This window comes from Podarcis cretensis (assembly GCF_951804945.1).
Source record: "Podarcis cretensis genome assembly, chromosome: 13".
NCBI lineage: Eukaryota > Metazoa > Chordata > Lepidosauria > Squamata > Lacertidae > Podarcis > Podarcis cretensis.
In genome coordinates, this window is record NC_137182.1 from 14,962,478 (window position 1) to 14,983,412 (window position 20,935).

The 20,935-nt window shown below is 45.7% G+C and overlaps 2 protein-coding genes across 8 annotated transcripts in view; both read right to left on the bottom strand.

The window, feature by feature from the left end:
- LOC307201008 (B-cell antigen receptor complex-associated protein beta chain-like) overlaps positions 1-20,935 on the bottom strand; it is a 58,619-nt gene that overhangs the window by 26,794 nt on the left and 10,890 nt on the right. The window contains exons 6-8 of one of the 7 annotated variants that reach the window (XM_079950131.1): positions 19,458-20,458; positions 18,826-19,188; positions 18,272-18,330 (exon numbers count right to left, since the gene is read on the bottom strand). The exons of 2 other annotated variants lie outside the window; for them this stretch is intronic. The gene's annotated coding sequence lies outside the window, so the exon portion shown is untranslated. Of the gene's footprint in view, positions 1-18,271; positions 18,331-18,825; positions 19,189-19,431; positions 20,459-20,935 lie in introns of those variants that run through there. 4 more of the 7 variants (XM_079950130.1, XM_079950129.1, XM_079950128.1 and 1 more) reach the window with 4 other exon arrangements.
- LOC307200976 (somatotropin) lies at positions 454-10,750 on the bottom strand. The gene is made up of 5 exons (XM_079950084.1): positions 10,598-10,750; positions 7,936-8,102; positions 7,418-7,534; positions 4,785-4,946; positions 454-727 (listed from the first exon to the last, which is right to left on the bottom strand). Exons 1-5 carry the CDS (start codon positions 10,653-10,655, stop codon positions 527-529), a joined length of 705 nt encoding a protein of 234 aa, XP_079806210.1. The 5' UTR covers positions 10,656-10,750; the 3' UTR covers positions 454-526.

Here is a 20,935-nt window from a genome sequence, read left to right on the forward strand (position 1 = left end):
TTTGTTTTTTGAATGTTGGTTTTTGTGTGTTGTGTATTGTTATTTTTCGATATTTTTCGTGTTGTTTGGAAAACACTAATAAAATTTATTTTAAAAATTAAAAAAAGAAAGGTGAAAGGGGGCTTCTAAGGACACGTCCTTAGAACACGCACAATCGAGAACCCACTTAACACAAGGTTCCTGACTGTAGGGAGGTTCCATGGAGCATGCTTAGAAGAGTCTCCCCCACTTTCAGGTCTTCACAGTTGGAAATAAACCTGATGGGGGCAAGGGTAAAGAGGCCCCCTCTGAGTTGATCCAATACAAATAACGACGTCTGAATGGAGCTAGAGGCAAAACTGCATTTATTTTTACAAGTACAAAGAAGCGTAGAGGGTCCTTGCAAGTCTCAGAGCTACAGAATGCATGACATTTTGCTCTTGACTTGACTCAGGGTTTTCTCACACGCACACACGAGGTATCAGCAGCGCACTAACTCCAGCCCTTGGGAAATGGGACCGAAGGGAGAGGTAGATCTCTTCTGCCCTCAGATGGTGCAGTTAAGTTCCCCGAAACGGCGGCACTTCATCACTTTCAGGTAAGTCTCCACCTTGTGCAGGTCCTTCTTGAAGCAGGACAGAAGGCCGTAGTTTTTCAGCAGAGCGTCTTCGCTCCGGAGGTTGACGTCAAATTTGTCGTAGGTGGGTCTGAGCAGCTGGGCGCCCCGTGAGCTCCCATCCTCCAGCTCCTGTGGGAAAATACGCTCTTGCAAATGGGAAAGGTACTACGACGGACGAATACGAATCCAAGGCAGACCTTTTAACATCACAGTAATCCAAGTTTATGCACCAACTACTGGTGCTGAAGAAACCGAAATTGACCAATTCTATGAAGACTTACAACACCTTATAGAAGTGACACCAAAGAAGGATGTTCTTCTCATTATAGGGGATTGGAATGCTAAAGTAGGGAGTCAAGAGATAAAAGGAACAACTGGCAAGTTTGGCCTTGGAGATCAAAACGAAGCAGGGCAAAGGCTAATAGAGTTCTGTCAAGAGAACAAGCTGGTCATCACAAACACGCTTTTCCAACAACACAAGAGACGACTCTACACATGGACATCACCAGATGGGCAGCATCGAAATCAGATTGATTATATTCTCTGCAGCCAAAGATGGAGAAGCTCTATACAGTCAGCAAAAACAAGACCTGGAGCTGACTGTGGCTCAGATCATCAGCTTCTTATAGCAAAATTCAAGCTTAAACTGAAGAAAGTAGGAAAAACCACTGGGCCGGTAAGATACAATCTAAGTCAAATCCCTTATGAATACACAGTGGAAGTGAGGAACAGGTTTAAGGATTTAGATTTGGTGGACAGAGTGCCTGAAGAACTATGGATGGAGGCGCGTAACATACAGGAGGCAGCAACGAAAACCATCCCAATGAAAAGGAAATGCAAGAAAGCAAAGTGGCTGTGCAATGAGACCTTACAAATAGCGGGGGAGAGAAGGCAAGCAAAATGCAAGGGAGATCGTGAAACATACAGGAAATTGAATGCAGATTTCCAAAGAATAGCAAGGAGAGACAAGAAGACCTTCTTAAACAAGCAATGCAAAGAAATAGAGGAAAGCAATAGAATGGGAAGAACCAGAGATCTGTTCAAGAAAATTGGAGATATGAAAGGAACATTTCGTACAAAGATTTCCATAATAAAGGACAAAAGTGGAAAGGACCTAACAGAAGCAGAAGACATCAAGAAGAGGTGGCAAGAATACACAGAGGAATTATACCAGAAAGAAACGGATGTCTCATATACCCCAGGTAGTGTGGTTGCTGACCTTGAGCCAGACATCCTGGAGAGTGAAGTCAAATGGGCCTTAGAAAGCACTGCAAATAACAAGGCCAGTGGAAGTGATGGTATTCCAGCTGAACTATTTAAAATTTTAAAAGATGATGCTGTTAAGGTGCTACACTCAATATGCCAGCAAGTTTGGAAAACTCAGCAGTGGCCAGAAGATTGGAGAAGATCAGTCTACATCCCAATCCCAAAGAAGGGCAGTGCCAAAGAATGCTCCAACTATCGCACAATTGCACTAATTTCTCACGCTAGCAAGGTTATGCTTAAAATTCTACAAGGAAGGCTCAAGCAGTATGTGGACCGAGAACTCCCAGAAGTGCAAGCTGGATTTAGAAGAGGCAGAGGAAACAGAGACCAAATTGCAAACATGCGCTGGATTATGGAGAAAGCTAGAGAGTTCCAGAAAGACATTTACTTCTGCTTCATTGACTATGCAAAAGCCTTTGACTGTGTCGACCATGGCAAACTATGGCAAGTTCTTAAAGAAATGGGAGTGCCTGATCACCTCATCTGTCTCCTGAGAAATCTCTACGTGGGACAAGAAGCTACAGTTAGAACTGGATATGGAACAACTGACTGGTTCAAAATTGGGAAAGGAGTACGACAAGGCTGCATTCTGTCTCCCTGCTTATTTAACTTATATGCAGAATTCATCATGCGAAAGGCTGGGCTGGATGAATCCCTAGCCGGAATTAAGATTGCCGGAAGAAATATCAACAGCCTCAGATATGCAGATGACACAACCTTGATGGCAGAAAGTGAGGAGGAATTAAAGAACCTTTTATTGAGGGTGAAAGAGGAGAGTGCAAAATATGGTCTGAAGCTCAACATCAAAAAAACGAAGATCATGGCTACTGGTCCCATCACCTCCTGGCAAATAGAAGGGGAAGAAATGGAGGCAGTGAGAGATTTTACTTTCTTGGGCTCCATGATCACTGCAGATGGTGACAGCAGCCACGAAATTAAAAGACGCCTGCTTCTTGGGAGAAGGGCAATGACAGGCCTAGACAGCATCTTGAGAAGTAGAGACATCACCTTGCCAACAAAGGTCCGTATAGTTAAAGCTATGGTTTTCCCAGTAGTGATGTATGGAAGTGAGAGCTGGACCATAAAGAAGGCTGATCGCCGAAGAATTGATGCTTTTGAATTATGGTGCTGGAGGAGACTCTTGAGAGTCCCATGGACTGCAAGAAGATCAAACCTCTCCATTCTGAAGGAAATCAGCCCTGAGTGCTCACTGGAAGGACAGATTGTGAAGCTGAGGCTCCAGTACTTTGGCCACCTCATGAGAAGAGAAGACTCCCTGGAGAAGACCCTGATGTTGGGAAAGATGGAGGGCACAAGGAGAAGGGGGCGACAGAGGACGAGATGGTTGGATAGTGTTTTCGAGGTTACCAGCATGAGTCTGACCAAGCTGCGGGGGGCAGTGGAGGACAGGAGTGCCTGGCGTTCTCTGGTCCATGGGGTCACGAAGAGTCGGACACGACTAAACGACTAAACAACAACAACAACAACTACGACGGACCTTTAAAGCCCTAAATTGCCTTGGCCCAGTATACCTGAAGGAGCGTCTCCACTCCCATCGTTCAGCCCAGAGATGGAGGTCCAGCTCTGACGGCCTTCTGGCAGTTCCCTCACTGCGAGAAGTGAAGCTACAGGGAACCAGGCAGAGGGCCTTTTGGTAGTGGTTCCCGCCTTGTGGAACGCCTTCCCGTCAGATGTCAAGGAAATAAACAACTATTTGTCTTTTGGAAGACATCTGAAGGCAGCCCTGTTTAGGGAAGTTTTTAATGTTTGATGTTTAATTGTGCTTTTAATATTCTGTTGGGAGCTGCCCAGCGTATCTGGGGAAACCCAGTCAGATGAGTGTGGTATAAATAAATTATTATTATTATTAGGAAACATGGCCCCAAATCACAAACTTGGGAGATTTTGAAAATTTCCCACGGTTTGCTTCATGACTAATTACGACAACCGCTGCCCTGTGTTGTAGGTGGGCAGAGTCTTGCATGCAGCCCCTGGAATGGGAGAAGGCAGGTGGAAGGTGTCTATTGGCAAGCATTTGAAGCCTATCTCTCTAGGTCAGGCTTCCTCAACCTCGGCCCTCCAGATGTGTTTGGCCTACAACTCCCATGATCCCTAGCTAGCAGGACCAGTGGTCAGGGATGCTGGGAATTGTGGTCTCCAGACATCTGGAGGGCCGAGGTCGAGGAAGCCTGCTATAGGTCCTTCTCAGCCTGGCTGCAAAATTGAGTAAGAGGCCCTGCACAGGCAGTTTTGCAATGGATGGGTTGAGATGCAGCAACAGCAATGCGGAACTCAGCAGCAGTTACTGTTTCCGGCTTTCCCCCAAATGTGGCTTAATTGCAAGTTGAGAGCTTTAAATGCCTTGTTAGTAAAGGTAAAGGGAACCCTGACCGTTAGGTCCAGTCGTGGCCGACTCTGGGGTTGCGTCTCTCATCTTGCTTTAAAGGCCAAGGGAGCTGGCGTACAGCTTCCGGGTCATGTGGCCAGCATGACTAAGCCGCTTCTGACGAACCAGAGCAGTGCACGGAAACGCCGTTTACCTTCCCGCCGGAGCAGTACCTAGTCATCTACTTGCACTTTGACGTGTTTTCGAACTGCTGGGTTGGCAGGAGCAGGGACCGAGCAACGGGAGCTCACCCCATCGTGGGGATTCGAACCGCCAACCTTCTGATCGGCAAGTCCTAGGCTCTGAGGTTTAACCCACAGCGCCACCCGCGTCCCAAATGCCTTGCTGGGTGAGGCCAAAAGAGAAGCTCACATGAGCACAACTTGCATACTTCAGCAGCTGGAGTTCAGATGCATCTTGTCTCCAATATTGAGAGTTAGCACACAGTCATCGTGGTTAGGAGGGTGATCAGAACCTCAGCTTCACTCAAAGGGAACTGCTTGCCCCTTTGCCCCTTGGGAACAGATGGCTTACCCTCATAAGAGTCTGGATGCCTTCTTCCAAGTCTTGGAGTTTTTCATACACTCTGTCCGAAGTCCCAAAGACCAGACTATTAGTGAAGACCCTGCTTAGGAACCGTACAGGACCTAGCCAGGACTGAATGAGAGTCAGCGAAAACCTGAGCAGCTCCATGTCCTTGAAGGGAAAATAAACAAAGAGGCCAGTGTTAAAAAGAACCATAACGAGCCACTCATTTCCCTCCCATCATAGCCTTCAAGACTGAAGACACTCTTAAGAACGTCATCTCTGTGCCAAACCAGCTTTGCACAAGCAAAGCAAAACACTGTTGTGGTGGCCCCACAACCTTGAGATTCGTTCCCTGGAGGACCCGCCAAAACCTGAAGCTGTACATCAGGGGTGGGGAATCTATGGCCTTCTTGACGACAGCTCCCATCCTTGACCACTGATCACATTGATGGATGAAATTGATGCGGTTTGGAGTCCATGTATTTCCATTAGAGCAACAAACATTGGGTCGGATCAAGGAAATGGTTTGAGACGGAATGCTGTGCCCTGGGTTCAATGTGTGCCTCTTTGTACTTACAGCCCTCTCCATCCAACCCAATAACAAGGTAGATAACGGTGTAGTAATTATTATACTTTTCCTGTCCTTGAGCATCAAACGTCAACCTAAATAAGGGCACCACCTCCAGAAGATGTACAGCAGGGGTGGGGAAACCTGTGATGTCAAACTCCCAGATGTCAAACACCCTCAAAATCTTAGTTCCAATCGGATTTCTTTCCTTGCACTGCTACTAATAGGTTAAGGGACCCCTGACCATTAGGTCCAGTCGTGACCGACTCTGGGGTTGCGGCGCTCATCTCGCTTTATTGGCCGAGGGAGTCGGCGTACAGCTTCCGGGTCATGTGGCCAGCATGACTAAGCCGCTTCTGACGAACCAGAGCAGTGCACGGAAATGCCGTTTACCTTCCCGCTGGAGCGGTACCTATTTATCTACTTGCACTTTGATGTGTTTTTGAACTGCTAGGTTGGCAGGAGCAGGGACCGAGCAACGGGAGCTCACCCCATTGCAGGGATTCGAACCGCCGACCTTCTGATAGGCAAGTCCTAGGCTCTGTGGTTTAACCCACAGCGCCACCCACATCCCTAGATAATGGTATACTAATTATTATACTTTTTCCGTCCTTGAGCATCAAACGTCAACCTAAATAAGGGCACCACCTCCAGAAGATGTACAGCAGGGGTGGGGAAACCTGTGGTGTCAAACTCCCAGATGTCAAACACCCTCAAAATCTTAGTTCCAATTGGATTTCTTTCCTTGCACTGCTACTAATACTCTCCTAGAAGAAGAAGAAGAAGAAGAAGAAGAAGAAGAAGAAGAAGAAGAAGAAGAAGAAGATCTCCCAAATGCCATGTCTAGCTTAACCCCATGACCCAAAGGTACTTCTTGGGCAGAGGACTTTCCCAGCCCTATTCCAGGAAACCCTTACATTTAATTGAAGTATACCTGGAGCCATTTGCTCGAGTGGGATTCAATTGCATACCGGCTAATTTAGTAGTTGGTCTGCACAACAAAACTGCTTCTGAATCTGATTTTTTTTCTGCAGGAAGGAAAGTGAAGGGGAAAACACTGGAAAGGGTGGAATAAGGCTTGCCTTGATGCAACATCATCTAACCTACCCTCAAACAAATCAGAATGGATGCTCATTAAACAGTAGGCATCTAGGTTCTCTGCAAACAAATAAGATTGCTCCGGAACGAGGTTGTCAGGAAGCGCCCTTGATAACTTGCTAAAGAGTAGTGAATGCCAAATGATGCTTATAAAACTGGCGGAGGGCATTCTCTCAATGGGCACGAATGGCTGGGAACATTCCTTCCTCAGTGATGGAATAGTTACGTTGTTTGGGACAAGTTATGTTCAGATGGCAGCTGGAGAGAAAATGGGATTGTAAAGTATTGTTGCAGAAGTTGGGAGCTGCCCCACTGTTCGCCAAGTGGGACAATGGGAAGCTAAACACACAAAACACGGAAATTCCAGATTTTGCACCTTGATGCAGCCATTCCATAAAATAATCAATAAACACACAAGACGGATCAGATGAAGACAGAGAACTTAGATCTGGTCAAACGTACCAGTCTTTTTCCAAATGGCGCATCTTATCGGAGGAAATAATTCCTGAACATCGAGATACCACTTTAGTGGTTAACTTATCTGACAGAACTTTAAAAACCAGAGGAATCTCGAGTATTAAATCTAGGTCTAGGTTTTGTTCCTACTCCCAAGTATTCTGCATTTCAAACCAGGAGGGATTTATTTAAATTAATTTTAGACTCTGTGAAAGGATTCAGTGGAACTGTAACAACCCTTCATGTGGATTATTGGACTCTATGAACAGACAGCTGGAATAGACACTTATACATGTATGGACCTTAGGCATGAACGGACTATAGAATGAACTGACCCACTGGGTCTTCTGTTTTTTTCGTTGAAATCTACAATTTGATACAATGAATAGCATACCTTATTTATTCAAAAGTGCAGCCGGTTACGTCTTGTGTGTTTATTGAGTATGTTTCATGTAACCATAGATTTGTTGTTGTTTTGCTAATTCCATAAAATAAGGCAACAAGGGAGGCAACCTACTGTTCTTTGCTGGGCATCGTCCTTCCCTGTGGGCGCAGGGATGGTTTCGGAATAACAGTACGAAGACGGAGAGTTTTTGTTGGAGTACCGCTGGGCTTCTGAGATGTAGGAACGTTCCTGTAAAAAAACAAACAAACAAAAAACAAAAGCCACAAAATGCTATGAGGGTTGCTTCCTCCATCCACTGTTTAGCCAGGAGCAAAGGTGAAGTTGAAGCTGGATAAGGGGCTGCCAAGCCAAGTTATAATTATGCCTGAGTGGCACCCAGCCACCCTTGTTCAGAAGGAATGATGATATAGAAACCAAATGGATGCATTTCTGAATAGTACACTATGGTGGAATCTACACACATATAAAAAAAAAACGCTGTGAAAATGCTTTTTTAAAAAATGTTTTGACAAAGACACAGAATTTGGCATAGCTCACTGTCGCCATCTACTGTCACATTTGTATATTGCACTTTCCAACACGTTCAAAACGTTTTATTTGCAGCTGTATAGCTGAGTCCTATTACTCACAAACTCCTTGAAGGTGTCAGCTGCAAGCAGGTGAAGATGCTGTGCCCTTATAACTGCGTTGGCAAACAGGCTGGAGAGGGGCATTGTGGGAAAGGCCGTTGTTCCCTTCGGCCATTGCAGGGCCAAGATAGTCAGTGCAATGACAAACAGAGAAGAAGGTCTGGAAGCTGCAAAAGAAGATGGAGGCTGAGATTCTCAGATCAAAGGAGAGTCATTTGCAATGTGTGCAACATAATTGAAAGAAGCAATGTGACACCTTTGCTTTGTGCAAATCTTGCAATTTGATATATTCTGCTAAAGCCGAGCTCCAGTCTAGGTAGATCTCTGTTCGTCTCTGAAAAGCCTTATAATCAATCTGTAAAAACGACGATACGGAACCTGTGGTCCTCAAGATGTGATTATTACTCCAACTCTCACAAGCCCCAGCCAATGTTGCTGGCAGTCAAGGATGATGGGAGTTCAATAACGTCCGGAGAGTCACATCGCCTTTTCAAGTGAGCAATGTTAAAGGTTACAAAATTCGAGCTGCTATGGAGCTCAGATTTCACATCTTCTACAAGGACCTTAGGGATGCGGGCGGCGCTGTGGGTTAAACCACAGAGCCTAGGACTTGCCGATCAGAAGGTCGGCGGTTCGAATTCCCGCAACGGGGTGAGCCCCCTCAGCCAATAAAGCGAGATGAGCGCTATTTTCTGTTACCTGGTTATACCACTGAGAGTTGCTTCTGAACCGCACAACCATATTTTCTGGAGAAATATACATTTAGTAAAGTGTGAGCCCTCCCAGCGTTCTTCCAGAGGAAGCCATGGAATTTTAAGCAGCCTTTGACTGTGTTCAGCATATGCCCAGGTGAGATAGTTATCCTCCTTTGGGATGGGGGCAGGTTTGGCAAAATAATTCCTGCTGGTTCTTGCTGTTGGCATGGGCAGGTGGGTTGGAGGTTGTATTCCAACTTACCTTTTCTATTATTTCTTCAAACAGATTAGAAAGGCAAATCTAGACAGCCACCTTCTAGCACCCTCACCCCAGTATTTGGGCTCTAAACTAGAAGCAAGATTTGCTGGGAAAGACAAATACCTTATACCTGGTCAGACCTATGGTCTTAACAGCCCACCTGCACTGAACTGTTAGTCACCTTTCAGAGACCTTCTGCAAGAGATCTTTTAGCCAGAAATGTTGGGGACTCAAGTAAGCAGCTGCAATGTACACGGTGCAAGTAGTCTGCCTCTCTGCTGGGGAGTCTGCTGGCATTTGAAACAAGCAGCCTGCACCTTGTCTGACGTTTGGTGTGGACAGAAACGAATGGGGAAAACAAGAGCAAAATGGAAGAAGTCATTGGTGCATGCAGACAGCAGGGGGTGGATGTTGCAGTGGTGTAGTGGTAAACTGTGAAGTGTGGGAGTTCATGGCCATGCCTTTGAAGAGAAATTCTGCATGCAGGCAGTTGTGTTGAATACACACACAAACACACAACATAGTATCACAGCCAATTCATTAGGAACAGCATGATTGCAATCCCCTGTGTAGTTTCTCGAGATGTAAGGAGGCCATGATTTCAATCCTGTCCTGTATTCCTCTCCATCAATATTGTTTCCATTGTGCTACAGTTCGGCTTCTGCTAAAACCTAAATCATCATCATCATCATCATCATCATCATCATCATCATTAAAATTTGTAAAATTTGCCCTTCATCTGAAGATCACAGGTTGGTTCACTACATAAAAATACAACACAGTGAGAACACAAAATACATAATAAAACAAAAACGAAACTGACTCCTTCAATATGAACACAATTAATTTTATCGCTAATTACATAATTAATGTCAGTGCATTTTAATGGAAGAGAAACATCAGCAACAGTGCAGAAAATAACACAGTTATGTGATGTTCTTGGACTTAAATAAATTGTGAATGCTGCTCGTATTTCTGTTTGCGTGACTTCTGTTACTGATCTCAGGAAAATGCGTGAATTGTGGCAATCCCTGTCCTTGTTTTTATTTCTGACAGAAGTCTCCAAATTCACTACCTGGCAGAAGTGTAGCTCAACTGGTGGAGCAGCAGACTCTTAATCTCAGGGTTAAGATGGTTTGAAGGCTTGGCAGCAGTTTGAATGGCAGCAGTTTTCTTCCCCTCCACCCCAAGCTTGTCAAATTGGGCACAGGAGCCACTGGGCTGATAGCTGGAGTGGGGAAGGTTTAGACTTCCAAAGCATGTCACCCACGTACAGTCCATGTTTCGTCACTTAGCTTGCTGAGCATGTTGAATTCTTACTGTTACCTGAACTTACCTGACAGTTGTACCTATTTGCATGACAGACTCCCCTGCCCTGCCCTCCAAGATTGCTGGATCTCATTTTGCTCCTGGTCTCATAAAACCCAAAGTTACGAGTTTGCTTAATATTAGCACGGAAAACGACATCCATCAAACCAGCAGCTAATTCCCAGATATCATCCTAATTGGATTGCCACCTTTCTGATGCACAGAGATTTCCACAACTTTAGCAGCTGCCCAAGCGGCCAAAACGTAACAGGTGAATATTTTCCCCATGAGGAAATCTGCACCCATTAGATTTCTGCAAAACTTGCCGTTATCAAGGACATAGAATCTCTTTCGTTCAGAATTATGGCAACCTCCCTCTTCTTAACATGCAAAAGCATACCTGAATCCATGTCCCGCTGGCAAATCACTGAGATGTTTAAAGGCAGTTTTCCTCTCATCAGTACTACTTAGTGCCCCACCTGAGCCATACTTATATGCCAAGCATATAATGTTTATTGATCGGATGCGTAAATCCATGCTTGCGTTTGCTAGCCAGCACATGCAGATATGCATATATGTAGAGGCTATCCATGTCAGTTGGCAACAACAAGGGTGTTGACCTGCATCATCAACACCTGAGTAGATGAGTTAGGACAACCTGATCTCAGCTGTGTCCACATAGGCTGTTGGTACACCACCAAAATAGGCTTGTGATCAAGTGGTGGGGTGTCACAATGCCAAGCGAAAATTCCACCATCTTCCTTGCTAGAGACCTCCGACCAAGGTGAATATTGGATATGACTGTTTATACCTGGTTGTTGGGGACACGGGTGGCGCTGTGGGTTAAACCACAGAGCCTAGGACTTGCCAACTAGAAGGTCAGTGGTTCAAATCCCCACGACGGGGTGAGCTCCCGTTGCTCAGTCCCTGCTCCTGCCAACCTAGCAGTTCAAAAGCACATAAAAGTGCAAGTAGGGTAAATAGGTACCACTCCGGTGGGAAGGTAAACGGCGTTTCCGTGAGCTGCTCTGGTTTGCCAGAAGCGGCTTAGTCATGCTGGCCACATGACCCGGAAGCTGTACACCGGCTCCCTCGGCCAATAAAGCGAGATGAGCACCGCAATCCCAGAGTCGGCCACGACTGGACCTAATGGTCAGGGGTCCTTTTACCTTTTTACCTGGTTGTTGACAATTGGAACTAGATTCTGTTGTTGGCATACATGATTGCTGTACCAAATTTCTCTTGCTAGGTGGGGACTACAGCTAGGGCAGGGGCGTTGTTGTTGTTGTTGTTGTTGTTGTTGTTGTTGTTGTTGTTGTTATACTTCCCTAAACATAGCTGCCATCAGATGTCTTCTAAAAGTCAGATAGTTTATTTCCTTGACATCTGATGGGAGGGCGTTCCACAGGGCGGGCGCCACCACTGAGAAGGCTCTCTGTCTGGCTCCCTGTAACTTGGCTTCTCACAGGAAGGGAACCGCCAGAAGGCCCTTGGAGCTGGACCTTAGTGTCCGGGCTGAACGATGGGAGTGGAGACGCTCCTTCAGGTATACTGGGCCGAGGCTGATTAGGGCTTTAAAGGTCAGCACCAACACTTGGAATTGTGCTCAGAAACGTACTGGAAGTCAATGTAGGTCTTTCAGGACTGGTGTTATGTGGTCCCGGCAGCCACTCCCAGAAACCAGTCTAGCTGCCACATTCTGGATTAGTTGCAGTTTACAGGTCTCCTTCAAAGGTAGCCCCACATAGAGCGCATTGCAGTAGTCCAAGCGGGAGATAACTTGAGCATGCACCACTCTGGCGAGGCAGTCCGCATGGAGACTTTCTAACATGGAGCTTCTTCTTAAACATGAAGGTCAGTTGTTGTTGTTGTTGTTGTTGTTGTTGTTGTTGTTGTTGTTGTTGTCCATCTGTCTCAAAAGACAATGGAGCACACCTCCAGTGATAAAGTCAGCTGTAATACTGTTCCTACCCAAAGAGACTGCTGGGTCTCAGAGGTGGCAGCTCCCAGGGGAACACAGCTAGGAACTGGAAGGAATGGGGCTGAAAGATGGAGATTGTTGGTGCTGCTGTGGACACCAATGATGTGAGTTCTTTTTTTGCAGTGGTGTAGTGAAAAAATGTGAAGTGCAGGAGCTCATGGCCATGACTTGGAAGAAAAAATCAACATGCAGGCAGTTGTGTTGAACACACACACAAACACACAACATAGCACAACAGCCAATTCATTAGGAACAGCATGATTGCAATCTCCTGTGTAGTTTCTCAGGATGTAAGGAGGCCATGATTTCAATCCTGTCCTGTATTCCTCTCTGTCAGTACTGTTTCCATTGTGCTACAGTTCGGCTTCTACTAAAACCTAAATCATCGTTATCACTAAAATTTGTATACTGCCCTTTATCTGAAGATCACAGGTTGGTTCAAAAACACAGTGAGAACACAAAATACATAATAAAACAAAAACAAAACAAAACAATGACTCCTTCAATATGAACACAATTATGTAATCGTTAATTACATAATTAATGTCAGTGCATTTCAGTGGAAGAGAAACATCAGCAACAGTACAGAAAATAACACAGTTATGTGATGTTCTTGAACTTAAAAAAAAAAAGTGAATGCTGCTCATATTTCTGTTTGTGTGACTTCTGTTACTGATCTCAGGAAAATGCGTGAATTGTGGCAAATCCACTCTACAAAGAGAAAGACTGTTTATGTACACTACGACAGCTGCATGGAAGTTGCTTGCCCAGAGATGGAAGGAAGATAATGTACCTACCAGAGAAGAATGGCTAACAATGATGATGGACTATGCTGAAATGGCGAAAATGACCAGGAAGATCAGAAACCAAGAAGATCATAAATTTAATAAAGAATCGGGGAAATTTATAAGTTACTTAAAAGAACACTGCAAACAATTAAAAATATTGGCAGGGTTTTGAAAACACTTGCAATGTCACAAGAACCATGGTAAGAATTGAGTGTTGAGGGAATATGGAGAACAGTATACGATGCAGTTGGAAAAGAATACTATGGAACCCATGGAGGGGTGGAGGGAAGTCAAGGGATTCAGAGAATCCTAGGTATATATGATTATGATTTGTATCTGATTCTAATTCTCCACCCCCATCGTTCTGCCCAGACACTGAGGTCCAAGGCTGAGGGCCTTCTGGTGGTTCCCTCACTGCGAGAAGCCAAGTTACAGGGAACCAGGCAGAGGGCCTTCTCGGTAGTGGCACCTGCACTGTGAAACACCCGCCCACCAGATGTTAAAGAGAAAAACAACTACCAGACTTTTAGAAGACATCTGAAGGCAGCCCTGTTTAGGGAAGCTTTTAATGTTTAATAGGTTATTGTATTTTAATATTCCGCTGGAAGCTGCCCAGATGGGCGGGGTATAAATAATAGATGATGATGATGATGATGATGATGATGATGATGATGATTAAATGTAAAACTGAATAAAAAATATTTTTAAAATTTAAAAAACACCATTGCTTTTGGAAACAAAACAAACAATTCCCATCCCTTCTCAACCCCCTAGAACATTCAGAACATTGAAATTCCAGGGATTCTGCATTTTGAACCAATGTTTTACTCTCTGTGTCGTGATGGTGACAATGTTCACCCCAGGCGTGTGGTCTACAATCTCATCCGTTGCTGACATCTTAGTAGCACACCCGCGGGGGCTTATGCAATCCTTGGCAGGGATCTTCCAGTTCATGACATTTCGAGGAAAGTCACCCCCGTTAATAAACATGGATTTTGCAAGGTGAGTTGTGGGCCTTTTCTCAGAAGCCCCTCTGAGCTTTGCCTCATTTGAGCATCATGCAAAGGTCATCTCCTAGGAAAGCCATTGGGGAGGGGGCGGGAGAGAAAATCACAGGTGTCCAGTAACCGCAGAGGCAGCAACATCTGGGTGTGTTTTTCCCCACTTTCGATGCTGGGTTGCTTTCAGGTTCATCCGTGTTTGCTGGGTAACGCCCACGTTCAGCCTACCTTGTGAAATTCTGATCACTTACACCTCAAGAAGGCGCATCAGAGCTGGAGGGAAGCACCAGACGAGGAAGTCAAAGCAGCCGGTGATGTGTGTCAGAGCACATTTCCTCCCAAGAAGTTGGGTGTGTGTGCTATAAATAGGTTTGTAAAATTATTGGTGGTCTGAAGAGAGTAAGCACAGAAATTCAGCTTCTCAAAATACTAGGAAACTTGTTGTAAACCACCAGGATATATTTTTAATGATACAGTGGTATGTAAGTATTCTTATAAATAAAATCCGACCATTGGTCACGTTGACTGGGGCTGATAGAAGCTGGAGTCCAGCAAGCCACAGGTTTGCCATCGCTCTGGTACAAACGACAACAAAACAGCAACAACAGCCAAATACACCCGTATCAAAATCTGAACAGTCATCTGATAATATATTTCCTCAAAGGGCAGCCAGCTCTGGAGCCTGCAAAGAAATTAGGAATTTCCTTTTTTCTGTCTTGTTTTTGTTTTGTTTTTGTCATTCCCAAGTATTTATTTTGTAAAATGAAAGATGCTGGGCTTGGAACAGGGTCCTCGAAGCCGCCACTTTTATTGTGGAAACATCGCTCTGCAATCATGGGAGTGTGAGGTATGTTGGGTGGGGTGACTTAAGCACTGAGGGAAAGATGCTGATCTCACATCCAAAGATGGTCTCCCTTTTTATGCCAAGTACCGTATTTTTTGCTTTATAAGATGCACTTTTCTCCTCCTAAAAAGTAAGGGGAAATGTGTGTGCATCTTACGGAGAGAATGCAGGCTGCGCAGCTATCGCTGAAGCCAGAAGAGCGAGAGGGATCGGTGCGCAGCGATCCCTCTTGCTCCTGGCTTCTGGCTTAGCTACACAAAGACTCTGGAGCGCAGCGGGAGCGCTCCTCCCTCTTTGCTCAAGAGGCTTTGCGTTGCTTTCTTGTTTCTTGTTTTCCTCCTCTAAAAACTAGGTGCGTCTTATGGTCAGGTGCGTCTTATAGAGTGAAAAATACGGCACTTGACAAAGACCTCCAACACGCACATGCTCAGAGAAATGCAGTTGTGTTTGAGGATGTTTTCGTGTAGACTTTTACATGCTGCCCTGATCCTTTTCACGGAAGGGCTGGGTATAAATCTGTAAATAAAGTAACTGAGCCCGGAGACTGAAAACTGGTTCGCCAGAGCTTGATTCTGATGGTGAGCTCTGCCTCCAGTTTCAGCTCTGCGTCTCTTGCTGGAGAGTCCCCCGTTAGCAGATATAACCCCACAATCCTTAGCTGACCCCTTGACCACTGTGGGTTGTGTTGGGGGGGGAGCTCTGATCTTTGCCTCCCTCATCGCCTTGCAGGGGACATCCATCTGTTTATCGAAACACGGCACTTGCCTTTGTATCTTATTACATGCAAGAGGGGGAGGAAAGGGTGGGTGGGATTTAATTTCCAGGGAGCAGGTAATGACCGGGCGCATAAATATTAAGAAAACAGTTACGTTGGCTGGAATTAAAATGCAAACGTACGGAATTTTCACTCCTTCCCTAGAACCAACAAACCAGAGCGAAAGGAGGAAAAAATATCTGTGTGGAGGAGGGAAATGGATGGAAGGCATGATGAGGGCTGAAACAGGAGAAGTTCTGGGTCTGTTTTTCTGACAGGGTTTCTGCTTCTTTGCTGTTTTCCATTTTGAATTAATACACTTTTTCACTGAAGGGCTAAGAAATCGCTGCCCGCTGAAAGTGTGATAGGAATTTTATGGTCTTAAATATATGGTAATGTTCATAAGTGTACCAACCAAGCACATACATAGATCAGCACAGGAAAGCCAACCTGGAACCATTTTGATTCCTAAACTGAGCAAATATTTTCTCTGCAAGGTCAAACTGGAAAAGCCTCCCCATTGTCTTTTCCTTCACAAATCCTGTCTTAGGGGTATGTCTGTGTTTGAATAGGGTGTGAGCCTGTGACCTGGCCCAGGAACTAAGTATTTATCATTACAAAAGACTAGCCAGGCTCCCCAGGCAATCCAATCAAGTAACCTGCCAGACAGGAGATAAACAACAGGAGAAAAACAATATTCAAATTTCTGTTTTAGACCGCCTTTTCTGTGATGAAGGTGTGATGTATCTGAGGGGTGGTCTTAGGTTACACCCCTTCTGTGATGTATGTATGATGTTTCTGGGGGTGGTCTTGATCTACAGGGTGGCAATTTCAAAAGTCTTTATAAGGCCTTGCGCACCATTTTTCTGGGTCCCTCCTCTCTCCTGCAGGTGAGGGGAGCACCCTGTTGCAACAGATCAATAAAGGCCAAGCCTACAGGCTGCTGTTTTGCTCCAAGTAATCCTGGTTGGTGTCTTTGTTTTTCGTCCAAGGGAGCCCTCGGATTTTTCTGTTAACAAAAGGAACATGCAGTCAAGGTCCTTGGAGTCAGAACAACCTCAGAGACCAGCGAGGGTCTCAAAGCTAAGATGGCGATGGAGGGGTGAGGCGTGGCGGGCAGAACTGAAACTTGCTTGTGTAAAGTCCCCTTTCCATTGCCTTGCCCGAGTGAACGTGTGACATTTCTGCCTCCCACCCCACCCCCACCCCAGATACCCATTTCCCTGCTGCACATGGGGGAGTTATTTAGTCATGCAAGATGACAGGAAAGAAAAAGATCTGCTTCGGTGAACCACACAAAAACAAGAGGAAACACTGTGAAGCACCGCCAGCTCCTAGCAAAAGATCACCGGGGGCCAACGCTTTGGTACCTTTCAAGTGTGTTCTCTCCAGGGTGTTGTGTAATTACAAATTGCCGCTGTTTCCTTCTGGCTTGGGCCTCCTCTGCTTTGAACATCAGCATGTGTACCTTTCGACATCCCACTGATCAAAATTGCAATGCTCTTTTTTGTTTTGGTCCTGAGCCCTTGTGGGAGCCAGCTGATCTGTGTGAAACTGCAAGACCGAAAAAACAAGTGTCTTTTGGTCTGGCCCTCTGGCGCGAGCCAGTTGATTTGTGGCAGAGAGCTAGACCAAAAAACGAGTGTCTTTCAGTCTGATGGTCTGGTGTGATCCGGCTGTCTCATGCCAGAGCTCTGGACCAAAAAGGGGACCGAAAAACAGGACATTCCAGGATCCAGTCAGAAGCTGTTGATGCAGCCTAATAAAAAATAATTTTTCTTTTTTTTTTATACCCCGTCCTCCCCGGCCAGAGCCAGGCTCAGGGCGGCTAACACCAATAAAATTACATTTAAAACATAATATGCAAAAAACAACAACCCCAATTTAAAATATTGGCTAAAATGCTGTTTAGAATGCCGCCTCATTTTAAAAGTAGCCCATAGATCAAAACCATAAGGGGAGGGAAACATAAGGGTCAGACTGAGTCCAAACCAAAGGCCAGGCGGAACAGCTCTGTCTTGCAGGCCCTGCGGAAAGATGTCAAGTCCCGCAGGGCCCTAGTCTCTTGAGACAGAGTGTTCCTCCAAGTTGGAGCCAGTACTGAAAGGGCCCTGGCCCTAGCTGAGACCAGTCTAACCACCTTGCGACTTGGGACCTCCAAAATGTTGTCATTTGTGGACCTTAAGGTCCTCTGCGGGGCATAACAGGAGAACAGCATCAGCTAGTTTGCTCCTACTTCACACGTGCTCCTCTCTCCACTGCTATACTTCTCTCATGTGGGAGCCTCAAGACACAGTTTCCGACAATGGTGCCAGCTTCCACACAGCTTTCACATGCCCCCTTCTCCTTTTCTGGATCAATAAAATCCACTCCAGAGCTGAAAGAAACACAGTTTCCTCCATTTCTGGCTTTCCGGCCGTGAGTGGTTATTACAGAACCAAAATGGTACCAGCTGTGCACAATGGGGTATAAAAACATTCAGAAAGAATCCTAAGGTTGGGAACTCAAAAAGAACCCAGTGTGGACTGAGCAAGGTCAGTGGGCGTGGAATGCATGGCAAGTCTGGGCGGAGGGAGAACTGGAAAATCAGCAAAACTCTACATGGAAACTTTTGGTTACAGGTCCCACCAGCACACACATTCAAAAATTAAAAAATAAAATAAATCAGCATTAGAACTATTTTTTAATTTTGAAAAGCTTAAAAGATCACTTTTGAAAAATTTATTGGAGAGCAACTTTTGAAAAATAAAGACACAAGGTAGGTTCTCTTGTGTGGCGATCACACAGGGCCCCCAGACGTTTGACGGTCTGTTGACCCTGTGCCACCACTGGGATTGCTTTCTTCGCTGCCACCAACCCGTTTCTCTTCACGGGTACACACGGAGTCCAGACAGTTGTTAACATTAACAAATAATCAAGTTTATTTTATAGGCATGAACAAGCTTATGGTTTCAGTTAATTTTTCTTGGCAGTTTCTTAATCTTTGTTCCTTAACTGTCCTATTCATTCCTAACAACTTCAAACTGATTATTCCAACTATCTATCTGACTCCACCTAACAATTCCTCTCACTCTTTCACCACACAACTCGACCAACCCACAGACTTATATCCTCCCTCTTCCTTCTTCAACTCCCAACTCTCAGCTGACTTCCACAGAGCTCCACTCTCACTCTAACTCCTCCTATCAGTTTCTCTCTGGCCAATCACATCACACTCATTTAACCCTTTCCTTATGATCCATCTAGGAGGCACACACCACATCTTGCACGAGCATCGTTGAGATTAGTCTGAGCTGTGAAACTGAAGCTTTGGTGACAGGACTCTTCAATTCAATTGAATTCAGTCTCCTTTATTCACATAGAAAGAGGGCGTCGTATACATGGATCAAAACACAACACTGGCAGCGAGTTGTAATAGGAGATACTTTAGGATAAAGCTGTCCAGACATCGTGAGACACAAAGGTGGCTCTTGGGACCTACGGTGACGTAGTTTCATGGCATCACGCAAGAATCTTGCCACATTCTCCACAACGTCATTCCTACAGTTATTCAGCAGAAAGGGCACCCTGGAAGAGTCGGTGAAATAGATCCCCTACACACACACACACACACACAGTGGTACCTCTGGTTGTGAATGGGATCCGTTCCGGAGGCCCATTCGCAACATGAAAAGAACGCAACCCGCAGTAGCGCGTCTGTGCACACACAGGTTGCAATTTGCCACTTCTGCGCGTGACGTCATTTTGCGCTTCTGCGCATGCATGGGTGGCGAAACCCAGAAGTAACCCTTTCCAGGTCGCCGCGGGACGTAACCTGAAAGAACGTAACATGAAGCGGACGTAACATGAGGTATGACTGTATACACACACACACACACACACACACACACACACTCACAAAATGGGCAATAAAATAAAACATGTGTGACAGATTCGACCTGATTTGTGCCACAAAGGCAGTACCTTTCAGAATATGGGATTTTCAAAAATCTGCCTTGCAGAACTGCAAACGGCAATATGTTAAATCTTATGAGGGGGGTCGAAGGTGATGTAAATTTGGAGTGTCCTGGCCAAATGACAGGACATTTCAATAGATTGCGTGCTATACCTTAATGTCTTCTTGGTTAGTTTTAAAGTACTAATGTTTGGTTCGAGATCGGTGAACCTATCAATTTCAGCTTCTAATTTTTCCAAATGTATATTTGGGACTCCACATTTTCCCACATCAGCAATTCATGAAAATTCATCCACATTTTAGATTTGATTTAATATTCATTATTTCTATTCCGATTTTCCATTATTCCATTATTAAATTAGGAGAATTGCTCCCAATATACATGCTTATTTGCAATTTAGTCTATTATGTACATTTTGACAAAGCAGTTCCCCTTAGCACAATGCATTGTGGTATATCATTTTCACCAATATGTGCATTTTTTCTGCACACTATGCTTTAGCATATGCATCTTTCTGCATATCACTTGGCTGAAGAACTGCACTGAAAAATTCAGAGCTGCCTGCCTTTCGAGGGATGGTTGTGTTTCGGTTTGCATATTGTTTCAAAACGTGCAGATTACATTAAAAAGGTAAAGGGACCCCTGACCATTAGGACCAGTCGTGGCAGACTCTGGGGTTGCGGCACTCATCTCGCTTTACTGGCCGAGGGAGCCGGCATACAGCTTCCGGGTCATGTGGCTAGCATGACTAAGCCGCTTCTGGCGAACCAGAGCAGCACACGGAAACACCATTTACCTTCCCGCCGGAGCGGTACCTATTTACCTACTTGCACTTTGACGTGCTTTCGAACTGCTAGGTTGGCAGGAGCAGGGACCGAACAACGGGAGCTCACCCCGTCGCGGGGATTCGAACTGCTGACCTTCTGATTGGCAAACCCTAGTGTCAGGGACTCAGCGGGAGCGCAGGGAGGAGAGGAGATGGAAAGCGAGGGGGAGCAATCCGAGGGCAGCGTAGGAGAATATGACAGCAGCTCGATAGATTCCATGAGCCTCTCCAGCGAATCGGAAGATTCACAGAAGGGGGCGCCGATGGGCAGGACAAGGGGCGACCCAAGGGGGACACCCCAGAAGCAAGGGGCCAGCGGGGACTCCCAGAGCAGCAGTTGCAAATCAGGACCAGCTTCCCCACCAGAGCGTAGTGGGGGGGAGGAGTTCCAGGTGTCAGAGCCCACACATGCACCACCAGCGAGAGAAGATGAGTCAGGGTGGACCACGCCTCCATCAGAGAGCGAGTTAACGGTTAAGAGGAAAGTTGCAGGCTGGGCGCGCGCGCCAAGTTCAAAGGTACAGGCGAGCGGCACAGAAGGTAGCCCGGATAGGGAACCAGGTCCTAAAGCCCGCCGGAAGGAGGGGC